Source organism: Cnephaeus nilssonii (assembly GCF_951640355.1).
Source record: "Cnephaeus nilssonii genome assembly, chromosome: 16".
In the NCBI taxonomy this organism is placed as follows: Eukaryota; Metazoa; Chordata; class Mammalia; order Chiroptera; family Vespertilionidae; genus Cnephaeus; species Cnephaeus nilssonii.
The window spans coordinates 4,539,604-4,556,122 of record NC_137087.1 but is presented as its reverse complement, the minus strand read 5'-3'; the positions used below and the strand labels follow the sequence as shown (position 1 = coordinate 4,556,122).

The 16,519-nt window shown below is 41.3% G+C and overlaps 1 protein-coding gene across 16 annotated transcripts in view; it reads right to left on the bottom strand.

Moving 5' to 3' along the window:
- SHLD2 (shieldin complex subunit 2) overlaps window positions 1-16,519 on the bottom strand; it is a 134,057-nt gene that overhangs the window by 49,844 nt on the left and 67,694 nt on the right. For all 16 annotated transcript variants that reach the window (XM_079793097.1, XM_079793104.1, XM_079793102.1 and 13 more), the window contains one exon: window positions 14,812-14,919. In XM_079793097.1, coding sequence (XP_079649223.1) covers window positions 14,812-14,919 — 108 coding nt within the window. The remainder of the gene's footprint in view (window positions 1-14,811; window positions 14,920-16,519) is intronic.

Genomic DNA, 16,519 nt, shown 5'->3' with positions numbered 1-16,519 from the left:
TCCCCATCCTAGCCCAGGGCCCGAAGGCCCTGGCAGGGTTGGGAGAGGAGCCAACAGTCACCGGGCCGGGTGCAGAAGGAACAGATGCCAGATGCCGATGCCGTGTCGGTGCCCCACCACTGCATGGTTCCCTGCCTCCCCACCTCTTCCCTCTCATAGCGACTGGCTGACCAGTAGTTCCGGTCATTCAGTCATAATGGTCGCTTAGGCTTTTATATATATAGATAATTTCACAAACATAAAATGCACCATTTCAAAATGTACAAGTCAGTGTTTTTTTAGTCTTTCACAAAGACCAACTGCAATTATTATCTAATTTTAGAATTTTATTACAGAACTAGAGGCCCAGTGCACAAAGATTCGTGCAAGAATGGGCCTTCCTTCCCCTGGCTGCCAGCACCACTTCGCTCCAGCTGGAGCCACCTTTCCACCTTCCCACGCTGCCCAGAGGCCCGGAGTGGCTGGGGTGGTGCGGGACGCCTGCATATGCAAATTAACCCACTATCTTTGTTGGGTTAACCCTTTGCACTCGCTTGCTTTTTTCTCGATTCCTTTATTCTAATGCTAACCGTGTCGAGTCACACTCGACATCCGAGTGCAAAAGGTTAATTTGCATACTCACTCTTGATTGGCTGGTGGGCGTCGCAAAGGTACAGTCAATTTGCATCTTTCTCTTTTATTAGTGTAGATAATATTTTAAATGCATAAAATGAGAGAGGATTACAAAACCAATTATATGGACATACAGTAATTAAAATATTTAAAAACTGTGATATAATTTATGTGCCTTATTAATACTTCAAATAAAAAGATATAGCAAATATATGTAACACTACTATAATTTCAAAGTATGCCAAAGTATCATAGGCATAGATGATATTCAAGTTATCTTCAACAACTGTAATGTGATATGAAACCTATATGCTTTCCATTGGTGACCAAGTCACAAGTACTGCTAATATTACTGGGGATTGTTGCCTTATTCATAATAGAAGGAAATACTAATTTTAGTTAGCAATTAGTGAAAATAAAGATGTAATGCCTTCCCTCCAACTTTGTGTACCCTTTAATGTAGAGGAATCAATTTTCACAGGAGAGAGTAGGAGGAACCTTTAGGAGGCTAGTAACTGTCCATTGGGATACAAAGAGCAGTGGAAACCAGGCAAGGCTATGTGAAGGGAAAGAGGGTGATAGATTTGCAAAATAGTTCAGGGGTAGAATCAAAAAAACACTTAGAGGTGAAGGGTAAAAAAAAAGATTCAAGATGATATCAAGATTTCTAGCACAGTTGAATGGATGGATAAAAATGTTTTAACATATTAAAAATTTGATACATGAAATCTATTCTGATTAAGATCACTCTATTCCTAAATGAATTTCACAAAACAACGGTGATATCATTAATAAAGATAATGAACATAAGAGAAAAGTAGACAGTATGAAAGATGAATATGGGAAAGAGAGGAAGAGTGGAGATAAGGAGATCCCATATGTTACAGTAAAACCCCACTCCAAATGTCTCCTTCACGAACCAGATCTCCCTGATTGCCCCTTCATAATATTTCTAGCACATGACAAGAACTGGGTTCAAATTCTGACTCTGTCAATAATGAGTTCTGTTAACTTGTACATTATTTCTCTGGGCTTTATTCTTTGTTACAATATGGAGCTTTGGGGAGAAAAGAAAGATCCCTTATCCCTGTTTCATAAAAATTTATACAGAAACATCAATTATTTAGGTTCCAAATAAAATAGTGTAGTTCATGAATCATTGTGTGAACTTTGATTTATATATTTAATCATATTTAATCTTTAAGTAAATTGATATCCTCTCACATTAGCAGGGCTAGGTTTATAAAATATGTAACACCTCACTATAATGAGAAAAGAACAGAAGTGTTTTCCAAAAATATATTGTTCAGAAGAATGCTCTCAAGATTTGTTATTACTTGCTTTTTCTATTCTTTCAGAATGAAAACCATTGCAATATTCTCAAAGTAACAATTGATAATCATTTCCTTAAATTAAACAAAAAGACCTTGGAATATGCTTTATTTGGCTACTAACCTGTGGGAAAAAAGCAATATAAATTCCTATGTAAACATAAAACCAAGACTTTGCAGTAACCTCTCAAGGTTATGTAATTGCAATTAGTACAAGGTTCTACAAAGGTTCACATTGCCTACAAAACCTTAAACTCCCCAGAGGTTCCACTGGATATTCTCCACCAGAATTAGGTCCTAAGATTGTTGTGAAATTATTTAACTAGATTAGCCTTAAAACCAGAACTATCTACAGCAGGCGTCCTCAAACTATGGCCCGCGGGCCACATGCGGGTGTTTTTGCCGTTTTGTTTTTTTACTTCAAAATAAGGTATGTGCAGTGTGCATAGGAATTTGTTCATAGTTTTTTTTAAACTATAGTCCGGCCCTCCAACGGTCTGAGGGACAGTGAACTGGCCCCCTGTTTAAAAAGTTTGAGGAGCCCTGAACTACAGCATCTATCTGCAAAATCCCTTGCAAAATATTTGCATACCACATTATTTTCATTATTTCAAAACATTCCTTACCTTTCTGTTGTACTAACATCTATAAAAGATCATTAATTTTACTTAAGAGCCATTTAGCTCCTTTGAAATAGGCTAAGACGTAATAACTTCAAATATCTATATATATAAAAGCCAAGAGACCGGAACAATAGAATGACCAGAATGACCAGTTGCTATGACGCACACTGTGGCAGCCAACCGGCCTGATTGGGGCCCAATAAGCGCCCCCCCCCCCCGCCCCGCCACAACCTCTCACATCTGCTTCCCACCTCCCACTGCCGGCCCGGCCCAGCCTGATTGGCCCCCATCAAGGTAGGCCGGCCAGACCACACCCGTGCAGGAATCCGTGCACCGGGCCTCTAGTTCATAATAAAACATTAAACTTAAATCTTTTAAGGAAATCCCCAAATTAAAAATTGACTGACTTCCTCACTCAAGTTGGTGTCTGCCAAGTTTCTTCACTATAAAATTATTTTTCTCCTTATAAGGTGGGGAGATACTTTGAGACTATGCAGTGCTATTTCTCCTGAAACTTCCAATTACTAATTTCAGGATCTATCAGTGGATCCTGTCTGCAATATTTATTACTGTGGTGTTTGCCTAATAATTCTTTATTTTTCTCTTTCCCCTCACATTCATTTATTGAAACTCCAATGTGAGGAATGGAACCTTATTTACTTATTTAGTCAGCCAGTCAGTCAGTTGAAGATTTATTTATATCAGCATGGACCCAAAATATCTTATTTTATGGGTTACATTTCAGTTCTATCATTATTTATTTACTAGAGGCCCGATGCACAAAGATTCGTGCAAGAATAGGCCTTCCTTCCCCTGGCTGCCAGCACTGGCTTCCCTCCGGCACCCAGGACCTGAGCATTTGCTCTGGCTGCCGCATTCTACCTTCGCTCCGGCCAGAGTTGCCTTCTGCCTTTGCTCCGGCCCTACCACCCTCCTATAGCTCCCTCCACCCCCTTCCCCTCCCTCATAGCAGGCGTCCTGCCCCACCCCAGCCACTCCGTGCCTGCACACGCACTGCCCAGAGGCCCAGAGTGGCCGGCCGCCACCATCTTTGTTGCAGAGTGACAGTCAATTTGCATATTCTGTCTTTATTAGATAGGATTGCTTATACTGTTCCAGTTGTGGCCGCAGGTGCTGCTTCATGTTGGCTCGCTCAACAATCTTTTAGGACACCAGACGTTTATAGGCTCACTTTGCATTTCCTGCCCACATCCTGCAGTAGCCACTTCTAGCAGAGCTGGTCGCTTTTATCAGAGAAAGTTTACAGACCAGGGTCTGGGCACTGAGCATGCTTGTGGTTACTGCAGTGCATCCTCTCAGCAGACAGGACTAGGAAACATCCACATGTGTGTTAGCCCACCCATGCACACACACACCTATCTATACTGAGAAATATGCAAACTGACCATACCTCCACAATGCCCACCAGCCAATCAGGAGTGAGTATGCAAATTAACCCATCAAAGTTGGCAGGTTGATTTGCATACGTAGGCATAAAGCAGTGGGTGGGGCAGGACACCTACTATGAGGGCTCTGGCTGGAGCAAACACTGAAGGCTCTGACCGGAGTAAAGGCGGAAGGCAGCAGCCAGAGTGAATGCCTGGGTCCCGGGTGCCGGAGGAAAACTGGTGCCTGCAGCCAGGGGAAGGTGGGCCTATTCTTGCACGAATCTTCGTGCAACGGGCCTCTATTAGTTCTATATATTTTTAATTTATTTATTTACCTATCTATATATTGAAAACCATGAATTTATAAACCTTCCCCCTTTATTTATAATTTTTGTATAACAGTGAGAAACCCAATTCTCATTATCTACAATGTATTCACTTACTTGTTCTTTTTGTTTTATTATTGATGAGAGAGAGAGAGAGAGAGAGAGAGAGAGAGAGAGAGAGAGGTTTGTTGTTCCACTTATTTTTGCATTCATTGGTTGATTGTTGTATGTGCCCTAACCGAGTATGGAAGCTGCAACCTTGGCATATCAGGACAATGCTCTAACCAACGTGGCTAACTGGCCAGGGCCTACTTGTTCAATTCTAGTAGTACATACACAGACTTGTTGTCAACTCACTCCCCTTGGAGAAACATTGGTACTAATTACATTACAGCATCTGTGAAGTTCTTTTTGTCTTTAGGCTTCAGAATCCAGTCAGTATACTTTGTTCCACAATTACTTACGTTTGTTCTCCCCACCACCACCCTTCTGTGCCGTTATTTTCTTCATTTGTAATACTGTTTATGTTCATTTGCTAGTGCTTTATTCCACTTTGGGTCCTCCACCACATCCCCAATGGTTTCAATTCTTTGTTTACAGTACTTGCGGGTATGTGAAACATTAGCCAGAGCTATACAACAAGTTATGTTCAGCCCAGCTGGTGTGGCTCAGTGACTGAGCATCAACCTATGATCCAGGAGGTCATGGTTCAATTCCCAGCCAGGGCACTTGCCTGAGTTTCAGGCTGGATCCCCAGTAGGGAGCATGTAGGAGGCGGCCGATGATTTTCACTCATCACTGAAGCTTCTATCTCTCTCTCCCTCTCCCTTCCTGTCTGAAATCAATAAAAATATTTTTTTAAAGATATGCTTACAGAAGTGTCACTGCCTCTTCTTCAATGCTACCCTATTTCTATTTCCTCCTTTTTGAATTTACTTTTTATTAATTTCAGAGAGGAAGAAAGAGGGAGAGTGAGATCGAAACATCAGTGATAAGAGAGAATCATTGATTGGCTGCCTCCTTCACACCCCCTACTGGGAATGGAGCCCGCAACCCCACAGGAATCAAACCAGTGACCTCTTGGTTCATGGGTCAACGCTCAACCACTGAACAATACTGGCCAGGCCTTTCTGCCTTTATTTAATTGATCAAATTAACAAGCTGGTTCATCTATTTTGTTATTTTTGAAAAAGCATTTGGATTACATTTATTGTTTTTTAATTATCATTCTTTTTTTAATATATATTTTTATTAATTTCAGGGAGGAAGAGTGAGGGAGAGATAGAAACATCAATGATGAGAAAGAATCATTGATTTGCTGCCTACTGCATGCCCCCTACTGGGGATTAAGCCCACAACCCGGGCATGTGCCTTTGACTAGAATTGAACCTGGGACCCTTCAGTCCACAGGCTGACACACTATCCACTGAGCCAATCTAGCTAGGGCAGTGGTCGGCAAACTCATTAGTCAACAGAGCCAAATATCAACAGTACAACAATTGAAATTTCTTTTGAGAGCCAAATTTTTTAAACTTAAACTTCTTCTAACACCACTTCTTCAAAATAGACTCGCCTAGGCCTTGAGCCACACTCGCGAGCCGCAGTTTGCCGACCACAGAGCTAGGGCAATCCTCATTCTTTTTCAAAAAAGATTTTTAATTGATTTTTAGAGAGAGAGGAAGGGAAAAAGAGAGAAAACATTGATGTGGGAGCAAAATATCAATTGGCTGCCTCCAGCACACCCTCTAGTGGGGAATCAAGGCTACAACCCAGGCATGTACCGTGACCGGAATCTAATGGGCAACTTTCTGGTGCACAAGATGACACCCAACCACCCAACTGTTGACATTTTTACAGATGTCCCTCACTTCCCCCACCTTTGCCCACCTCCATCCAGCCATTGCCACCCCTCCCCGGCCTTCACAACTCTGTTGTGTGTGTCCATGGGCTATAAATATATTCTCTTTGGCTACTTTCTTCACCTTCTTTTATCCACCTCCTCCTCCCTCTCCCCTCTGATCTCTATCAGACTGTTCCATGTATCCATGCCTCTGGTTCTGTTTTGTTTGTCAGTTTATTTTGTTCATTATATTCCACATATAGAGTGAGAATATATGGTATTTGCCTTTTTCTGATTTGCTTATTTTGCTTAATACTCTCCAGGTCTCTTCATGCCGTCTCAAAGGGTGAGCTCTCTCTTTTTTAACAGCTGTGTAGTATTCCATTGTGTAAATGTAGCACAGCTTGTTTATCTACTCCTCTACTGATAGGCAGTAGGGCTGTTTCTACATCTGGCAGGTATGAGGTGACATCTCATTGTAGTTTTAATTTTCATCTCTGATGATTAGTGACATTGAGCATTGTTTCATGTCTATTGGCCATTTTATGTCCGCTTTGGAGAACTGTCTATTCAGGTCCTCTGTCAATTTTTAAATTGGGTTGTTTATCTTCCTGGTTTTAAGTTTTATAAGTTCTCTACATATTTCGGAAATATATTCTCCCATACAGTGTGTTCCCTTTTCATTTTGTTAATGGTTTCTTTTGTGTGTGTTTTTAAATATATTTTTTAGTGATTTCAGAGAGGAAGGGAGGAGAGACAGACAGAAACATCAAAGATAAGAGAGCATCTTTGATCCACTGCCTTCCACATGCCCTGTATTGGAAATCGAGCCTGCAACCCAGGCATATGCCCTGACCAGGAATCAAACCATAACCTCCTAGTTCATAGGGTGACACTCAACCACAGAGCCACACCGACAGGGGTGTTAATGGTTTCTTTTGCTGTACAGAAGCTTTTTAGTATGATGTAGTCCCATTTGTTTACTTCTGCCTTGGCTTCCCTTGCCCAAGGACATATATTGGTAAAAATACTGCTACACAAGATATCTGAGATTTTATTGCCTACTAGGAGCCCGTTGCATGAAGTTTCGTGCAATAGACTTTTCCTTCACCTGGCTGCCAGCACCAGTTATCCGCCAGCAGCAGTTTTCCTCTGGCCACCCGTCGATCAGAGCGCCTCCCGCCAGCACGATCGGCCACCCCGAGAGGAACTCCGATCGGGAGGCGCTCCGATCGGGCGGGTGGCCAGAGGAAAACTGCTGCTGGCGGATAACTGGTGCCAGCAGCCACGCAATCGGCCACCCCGAGTTCCGCCACCAGCGTCTTCCGCAGCGCCGGCCTAAGCAGCGCCGGCCATTTAAGCCGGCGGGAGGAGCGGAGGTCGGGAACTCGCGAGTCCCCACCCCCGACTCCTACCGCCAGCAAATAGGCCACCCTGAGTCCTGCCCCCCACGCCTCCAGCCGGCCCAATCGTGGGCGTAGCGGAGTGATGGTAATTTGCATATTACCATTTTATTAGGTATGATTGTTTTCTTCTAGGATTTTTATGGTTTCATGACTTACATTTAAGTCTTTTACCCATTTTGAGTTTATTCTTGTGTATGGTGTAAGTTGGTGGCCTACTTTCATTTTTTTGCATGTACCTGTGCAATTTTCCTAGCACCATTTATTTCATTCTTATTAATTTCTGCTTTTATCTTTATTATTTCATTCCTTGTGATTTATTCAGCTTACTTTGTTGTTCTTTTGCTGGTTTGTTGAGCTTGAAATTTAATTCCTTTATTTTTATTCTTTTTTTTATTGATAAAAACATTTAGAGAGAGAAACCAAGACGGCGGCATAGGTAAACAGCTAAACTGCCGCCTCGCACAACAATTTCAAAACTACAACTACAAGACAAAACGTCTATCACCCAGAACCACGGGAAAGCTGGCTGAGTGGAAGTTCTACAACTAGAAGGAAAGAGAAAGGAGCACAAACGCTGAAAAGCTGAGGTACGGAGGCACGCGAATCGGGCTGGTGGTGGGCGACTGGGAGCGCTGCTTTTTTACAACCCGCAGGGAGACAAGCTCCCGATCACTCTGAAATCCAGTTTCTGGGGAGACGCAGGGGACCCAGATGCCTATGGGGAAAAGCTGGACTGTCGGCCATCAGGTCGGAAAGTGAGGATGACTCTTGCAGAGGTGCACCCAGCAATCAGTGTTTATTGCGGCGCAGGACACGGGGACTTGGAAACGCGGAAAGGCAGAGACGGCTGACTTGCAGCCATTGCTGTTTGCCATGCCCCAGCCTAGTGATGCCCTGAGACCCCGCCCTGCACAATCTACAAACACACCCAAGCTCCGGGCAGCGGCTTTTGCATATAAATGGCCTGCCCTGTGGCAGCTTAACCAAATAAACTGCAGCTCCAGTCAGACAACTCCAAAACCTCCAAATCCCAAGCAAAGAGAAGAAAACTGTAGTTCTTGCTGTAGCTCCTGCTGGGTGGCCTCAGACAGTAACTGACCTGCACCCCATTGGAGATCCAGACACTAGTGTATATAGTGGTCAGTGTGAGATGACACCAGATTTCAACCACTCTCATAAGGGACACATTCAAGAGGCAGACTCAATGAGCACCGAAGCCCCACTGGAACAAGTCCTGCCCCATAAATGTGTCTCCAGCACAGCAATTCTTCCGTTATAGACACAGCGGGTCCTCACAGCCAATTGGTCTGGAGGTCAATTCCCCCCAGTGACACAAACAACAATCAAGACAAACTACAACAAAGCTGTACACACAGTCCACAAAGGGGTGCACCAAGAGTGCCCACCTCAGGTAACTGGGAGGCTGACCCATTGAACCATATAGGACACCTAGCACACAAAGCCACCCTACCAACTCAGGGAAGCAGTGAAAATGAGGAGACAAAGAAACAGATCACAAACGAAAGAAATGGAGGAGAAAAAACGACTGGATATAGAGTTCAAAACCACGGTCATAAGGTTTTTCAAGAATTTCCTAGAAAAGGCCGATAAATTTAACGAGACCATCGAGGATATGAAAAAGGACCAACTGGAAATTAAACATACACTGACTGAAATAAAAAATATTATACAGAGACCCAACAGCAGACTAGAGGAATGCAAGAATCAAGTCAAAGATTTGGAATACAAAGAGGCAAAGGACATGCCTCCGGAGAAGCAAGAAGAGAAGAGAATCCAGAAAGTTGAAGATAGTGTAAGAAGCCTCTGGGACAACTTCAAGCATCAGAATTATGGGGTGCTAGAAGAAGAGAGAGAGCAAGATACTGAAAACCTATTTGAAGAAATAATGACAGAAAACTTCCCCCACCTGGTGAAAGAAATAGACTTACAAGTCCAGGAAGCGCACAGAACCCCAAACAAAAGGAATCCAAAGAGGACCACACCAAGACACATCATAATTAAAATGCCAAGGGCAAAAGACAAAGAGAGAATCTTACAAGCAGCAAGAGAAAAACAGTTAGTTACCTACAAGGGAGCACCCATACGATTGTCAGCTGATTTCTCAACAGAAACTATGCAGGCCAGACGAGAGTGGCAAGAAATATTCAAAGTGATGAATAGCAAGAACCTACAACCAAGATTACTCTATCCAGCAAAGTTATCGTTCAGAATTGAAGGGCAGATGAAGAGCTTCACAGATACGAAAAAGCTAAAGGAGTTCATCACCGCCAAACCAGTATTATATGAAATGCTGAAAGGTATTCTTTAAGAAGAGGAAGAAGAAGAAAAAGGTAAAGATAAAAATTATGAACAACAAATACATACCTATCAACAAGTGAATCTAAAAGTCAAGTGAATTAAAAATCTGATGAACAGAATAAACTGGTGAATATAATAGAATCAGGGGCATAGAATGGGAATGGATTGATAATTCTCAGGGGGAAAGGGGTGTCTGTGTGGGGGGTAAGGGAAGAGACTGGACAAAAATCGTACACCTATGGATGAGGACAGTGGGGGGGGGGGGGTAAGGGCAGAGGGTGGGTGGGAACCGGGTGAAGGGGAGCTATGGGGGGAAAAAAGGAGAAACAATTGTAATAATCTGAACAATAAAGATTTATTAAATTAACAAAATAAAAAAAAATAAAAAAAACATTTAGCTAATAATTTTTTTTCTGCTATCGGCCTTAAATGCATTCCCTAGAGTCTGACATGTAGTGTTTTCATTGTTATTACTTCTTAAGCCCTAGATGGTTTGGCTCAGTGGATAAAGCTTTTGGCCTGAGGACTGAGGAGTCTCAGGTTCCATTCCAGTCAAGGGCACATGTCCGGGTTGCAGGCTCAATCCCCAGTAGGGGGAGTGCAGGAGACAGCCAATCAATGATTCTCTCTCATCACTGATTTTTCTATCTCTCCCTCCCTCTCCCTTCCTCTGAAATCAATAAAAATATAGTTTTTTTAAAATTTCTATAATATCCAATTTGTAGTCACCTTTCACCCTGAACTTATTTAATAGTTTTTAAAATTTCCAGATAAAGGACGTTTTTGTTGTTGTTAATAAATTCTCGTTTTCAGCATTTGATCAGCATGTTTGTAAGAATTCTATTTTATACAAGTTACTGATATTTTTAAAAAATATGTTTTTATTGATTTCATACTCAACACTGAAAAGAAATAATTATTGATCTATGTAACAACTTGGGTGGATCTCAGGGCATTATGTTTTCTGAAAAAAGCCAATCTCAAAAGATTACATTTAGATGTAATCTAAATGATTCCTGTAAATGAATATAACACTCCATTTATATAATACTCTCAAAATAACAAAGTTGAGATGGAGACCAAATCAGTAGTTGTCAGAGGGCAGATGGGAATGGGACCAGGGGCAGCGATGACTATTAAAGAAGTTCCTTTGTGGTGAAGGAACAGTTCTATATTTTTATTAAATTTACACATGGGATCAAATTTCATTAAACTACACACACACACACACACACACACACACACACACACATGAGTGCATATGAAAACTGAGTAGATCTGTCTTCTAGGTAACAGTGTTATAGCACAGTCAATGTCACCTTCCAGGTATTGATACTGTCCTAAAGTTTGTAAGATGTCACTACTGGGGAAGCTGGGTGAAGGGCTCATGAAACTTTATGTACTATTTTTGCAATCCTTTGTGAGTCTATAATTTCAAAAGTAAATGTTTTTTAAATTATAAACCCAATGAGTATTATCTTTATGCTATTATGATTCTGACACCTATTCCGATGTATTTTTTTCCATACCACCAAGCAATTAATTCTGACACTATCTACCTTGAGATAGCATCAGACCCCACAAGTTCAGGACTCAGTTCAGGCTTCTCCTCACTCCCCCATCTCAGATGCCAATTTTAAGTCCAGGCTGTCACCTGTGTTTCTGATTCATCTACAAGAGATCAGAGGTTTCCACAACCCCTTCCTCAGATTTAATTAATTTGCTATAGGAGCTCAAAAACTCAGAGAAACCTTTAGTTACACTTAGCAGTTTATTATAAAGGATACTATAAAGGATCTATAAGAACAGTTAGATGGGTAAGGTATATGAGAAGGAGCACAGTCCTTCCCCGCCCTCTCCGAGGAATGCACTCTCCTAAATCTCCACCTGTTCCACTACCAGGAAGGTCTCCTAACCCTGCCCTTTGGGGATTTTAGGAGGCTTCATTACCTAGGCACGATTGAGTAAATCACCGGCCACTGGTGACTGATTCAACCTCCAGCCCCTCTCTCCTTGGGGGAAGGGTGCAGAAATTTCCAACCCTTTCATCACATTGTTGATTCCCCTGGCAACCAGCCCCCATCCTTAAGTGTTTTCCAAAAGGGGTTCATTATGAATATCAAGACAACTTTATCACTCTTATCACTTAAAAGTTCCAATGGTTTTAGGAGCTCTGTGCTCCAAATGGGGACAAAGATAAAATAGATCTGTACATCATAATATAAATCCCAATGATGTGGGCTCTCTGGAGCACTCCCACATCTTTCTTCCCTCTCAGGCATGCATCTTTATTTTTCTCTTCTGTGCTTTAAAGGTCCCCATGAGACTTGCAATCAGGGGAGCAACAGGTGGCAGCAACTCATCCTGGGCTCACCCCCTGAACCTGCCTCCAAGGCCGCCTTTCCTCAGACTGTTCAGTGAGCTAACAGCAGCCCTCCCTTGGCTCACTTCTGTCATTGTGACTGTCTTCTCAGTGAGCCCCTGCAGCCCAGCGTGGCTCCTTTCCCAGAACGTTTCTAGGGAGCCAAAGCAGAGCACCACCCAGGCTCTCTCCTGTGGCTTCTTCTAAGCCCTTCCTTTGTTTCACTGTCCCCAGTTTTAATAAACAAACCCTCAAAATCATTAAGAAAACACACACACACACATCAATCCCAGTAACACAGCAAATAATTCCAAAATGTATCTCTTAATTTCAAACCTTTCCTCTAAGTTTTGGACTCTGTCTCCAATCCTTATATGACATCTCCATTTGGATGCCTCAGAGATATCTAAAACTTAACAAGCCTGAAACAGAACCCTTAATTTCCCCATGAACCTATCACCTCTCGGTCTTTCCTAATAAAAGCTACTAGTTGCCCTAGCTGGTTTGGCTCAGTGGATAGAGCATCAGCCTATGGACTGAAGGGTCCCAGGTTTGATTCCAGTCAAGGGCACATGCCTGGGTTGCGGGCTCAGTCCCTAATGTGGGACGTGCAAGAGGCAGCCAATCAATGATTTTTTTTCTCTCATCATTGATGTTTCTATCTCTCTGTCCCTCTCCCTTCCTCTCTAAAATCAATAAAGATTTTTTTTAAAAAAGGCTAGTTACTGGCCCTAGCCAGTTTGGCTCGGTGGATAGAGCGTCGGCCTGCGGACTGAAGGGTCCCAGGTTCTATTCCGATCAAGGGCACATGCCCGGGTTGCGGGCTCAATCCCCAGTGAAGGGTCTGCAGGAGGCAGCCGATCAATGATTCTCTCTCATCATTGATGTTTCTATCGCTCTCTCCCTCTTCCTTCCTCTCTGAAATCAATATATATATATATATATATATATATATATATATATATATATATATATATATATATATTTAAAAGCTAGTTACTGAAGCCAGAAACTTAATAGTAGATTGCTGTTCCCTCATCATCAAATCCACACCATTAGAAAATCCTGTTAACTCTATTTGCAGCTAGATGTCAAATCCATTCATTTCTCATGATCTCCACTAGCCTCCTATTATTGCTCAACCTGAACTATTATTAACTTTGTAATTCTGATTCCACTCATAAAACCTTCACAAGGTCTCTTATCATGACCTTTAGTTATTTTCCTTCACAGCATTCATGATCACCTGCAAATACTTTATGTACATGTCTGTCTTCCACACAGGAACTCCACAAAGGCAGGCCAGGTGTCCGTTGCTCACCTCTGCACCCCACACACAGTGCCTCAATATCAACACTTAATACAAACATACTGGGTAGATGAGAAACTTGATTTTGGTTATTTTATGAGAATATGTCAGTGCTGATTTTCTGCTAACTAGGTTCCCTTGGATACAGGGAAATCCTGCTCTTTCCAAACACCATTGTTGTCCTAATAGTTACCCTTCGCTTTCGCTTACTCTGCCTTTCCTGGAGAATTCTAAGTATTCAGAGATTGGAATTCCATGCTTAACCTTCATGTTGTTCTAGTTAATCTCTTGTATGCACTGATAGCTATTTTTCTATGATACTATTTCTATGCGGTCAAGTAACTTGCCTAAAGATACGGACTTTGGAAGCTCTAGGTCTAGGACTCAAATTCTGGTCTACTGACTCCAGAGACTATAACCACCAGCTTATACTGTCTCCCTTACTTTCTTTTCTTTTTTCTTTTTTTTATTTCTTTAAGAAAAATGTAGCTGCTGGTTTCTTCTTTCAACAGCTTATTTTAAAGAAGCAAAAATAGATGTCAGAGAAGGCAGGCAGTTTTTCCTAGCAATGGTAGATAGAAGAACAACTCAAGCCACAACTGTCTATGATCCATGCTTTTTTCATTACCTCAAAGATTCCCAATCAGAGGCTCACAAATTCCACAGAACTTTGGAGATTCATGGAACCACTTAGTATAATATGAAAAATTTTATGTCTGTCTACTTAAGTCCATTATTCTGGAAAAATGACCCATAGCTTCTCAAAGAGGTCTATGACTCCTTAAAAGTTAAGGACCACTATGATACTGAATCTCTAAGAAAATGAACATGAACCCAAATATTTTTAAAATACATATGATCTACAATGTACAAGTTTTTTGTTGCTGTTGTTGTTGTTTTGTCAATCCTCACCTGAGGATATTTTCTCATTGATTTTTAGAGAGAGTGGAAGAGAGGGGGAGAGACAGAAACATCGATATGAGAGAGACACATTGATTGGTTGCCTCCTGCACACGCCCCTGACCAGGGCCTGGGATGGAGCCTACAACCTAGACCAGAATAGAACCCAAGACCCTACAGTCCACAGGCTGGCGCTCCATCCACTGAGCCAAACCAGCTAGGGCTGTACAACTTTTTATAAATTCTATTTTCACTCTCACTAAACAAATTAAAGCAATACTCTCCAGCAAACTTTTTTAGAAAACATTTTATATAATTACCATTTTAACTCTACTTTTTTCTAATGTGTGTATATACTTTAAATACTAAGATATTATATGTAAAATGTGCCTTACACTCTTCAGGCTGGACAGATGAATAGCTCCCAAGATTTAATAACTGAGTGGTAAATGTTGATTGTAGTACTGTCTCACCAACCCAATGATCTTCATAAACAGTAACATCTAGAAAGGGGAGGAAAAAAGTTCTGATCATTACCTAAGTTCCTTCATACTGTCGTTAACTTACCAACCATAGCTAAATATTATGTCTGCCTCCACATACCAGGCAATTAAAGTTCAATAGGTTAAACGATCTGCCTAAGGCATCAAATGATAAAATAGCAAATCCAAAATCTGACAGTAGGTATATCTGTATGCAGGTAAAATAAAATAAAAAATTGCTTCTATATATGCAAACAGTATCAATAGAGAAGTTCACTGCTCCACAGAGAACATTATTGGCTTTGTTTACATAAGATGCATGCTACAATGTACATTTCTGATGAAAAGAAATCATTCAGGACCAAGAAGCAAAATAGTAGTTTTGAATCAGTGCCTAGGAGAGTAAATAGTATTCAGTATGCATTCATCCCTCTGCTACAAACACGTGAATATAACATAGGGCATTCTTGAGGGACTTGGATTAGTATTCCCTAAATAACACGGTAATCATCTCTGGGTGTTAAGAGTGAAAGACTTTGGAGGTAAGGAATGCTTTCTCAAGGGGAAAAAAAGCACTGTACGACCTAAGATAGAGAAGAATCATTTAGTGAAACTAAATATACCAACAGATAGAAAGAATTCTAAATAGAGCAAAAACTGTAAGTTAGAAACAGAGAGAGACAGACTGATCCCAGGCAGGATAATTTCAGTGTATAAAATGTTAGAGGTATAAAGATATACTAACAGCAACAAATTAACTTGGAGATAATAAGAAAGAAAAACAAAGAACCATAAATTCCAAGTAATCACTTCCGACTTTAATTCCAGACCTCAGTTTCAAACCCTTTTACCCATTTATCCGCAACTCCCTAATGGACATCCCTAAATGGATATCCTATTGGCTCCCCAATCTCAGTATGGCTCAAACCTGCTTTTCTTCTCAGATTATCCATTTCATTTGTTGGCACTATGCTGCTAGCCAGTTAAACTAAAATGTGAGGTCATCCTGAACTTCTACCTCTCTTCCCACCTTTGTAACAACACCCTACTGTTAACTCTGCCTCTTCAATGTCCCACAGCCTGCCACTGCTACTGTTTACATCGGACACCTTGGGGAAGTTTTAGACCTGGGAAGCCAAATCACGGCCATAAAGGGCTAGCTACTCGGTGAGCACTGAATCAGAACAAAAGGAGTTAGATTAATTGATTTGCCAGCAAATAAGGTGATATTACCAGTGGGGCAAGACTATGCTAAGTCTGTTAGTTACAAGCCCATGGTTGTCTCTTTATTAGAGACAGCACCTAACAATCTTAACTACCAGGGTATATTAGCTAAGGTTCTCATTCCCCCAGCACACTGTTTAGTAGAAACTACTGATAGTTTTTTTTTAAGCTCTTAAGGCTGACCCTCTCCCTCCTCTCTATCACATTCTCTCTGTAGAATCAACTTCCTCCTGGTCTAAGATTCTTTCTTAAAATGACTGATATCTCTGCTCCAGTACACTGTGTATTGGTTTTAAATCAATAAGGAAATGTAAAAATATATTAAAACGACTGATATCTCTGCTCTAATAAACTGTGCATTGATTTTAAATCAATAAGGAAATGTAACAAAATATTA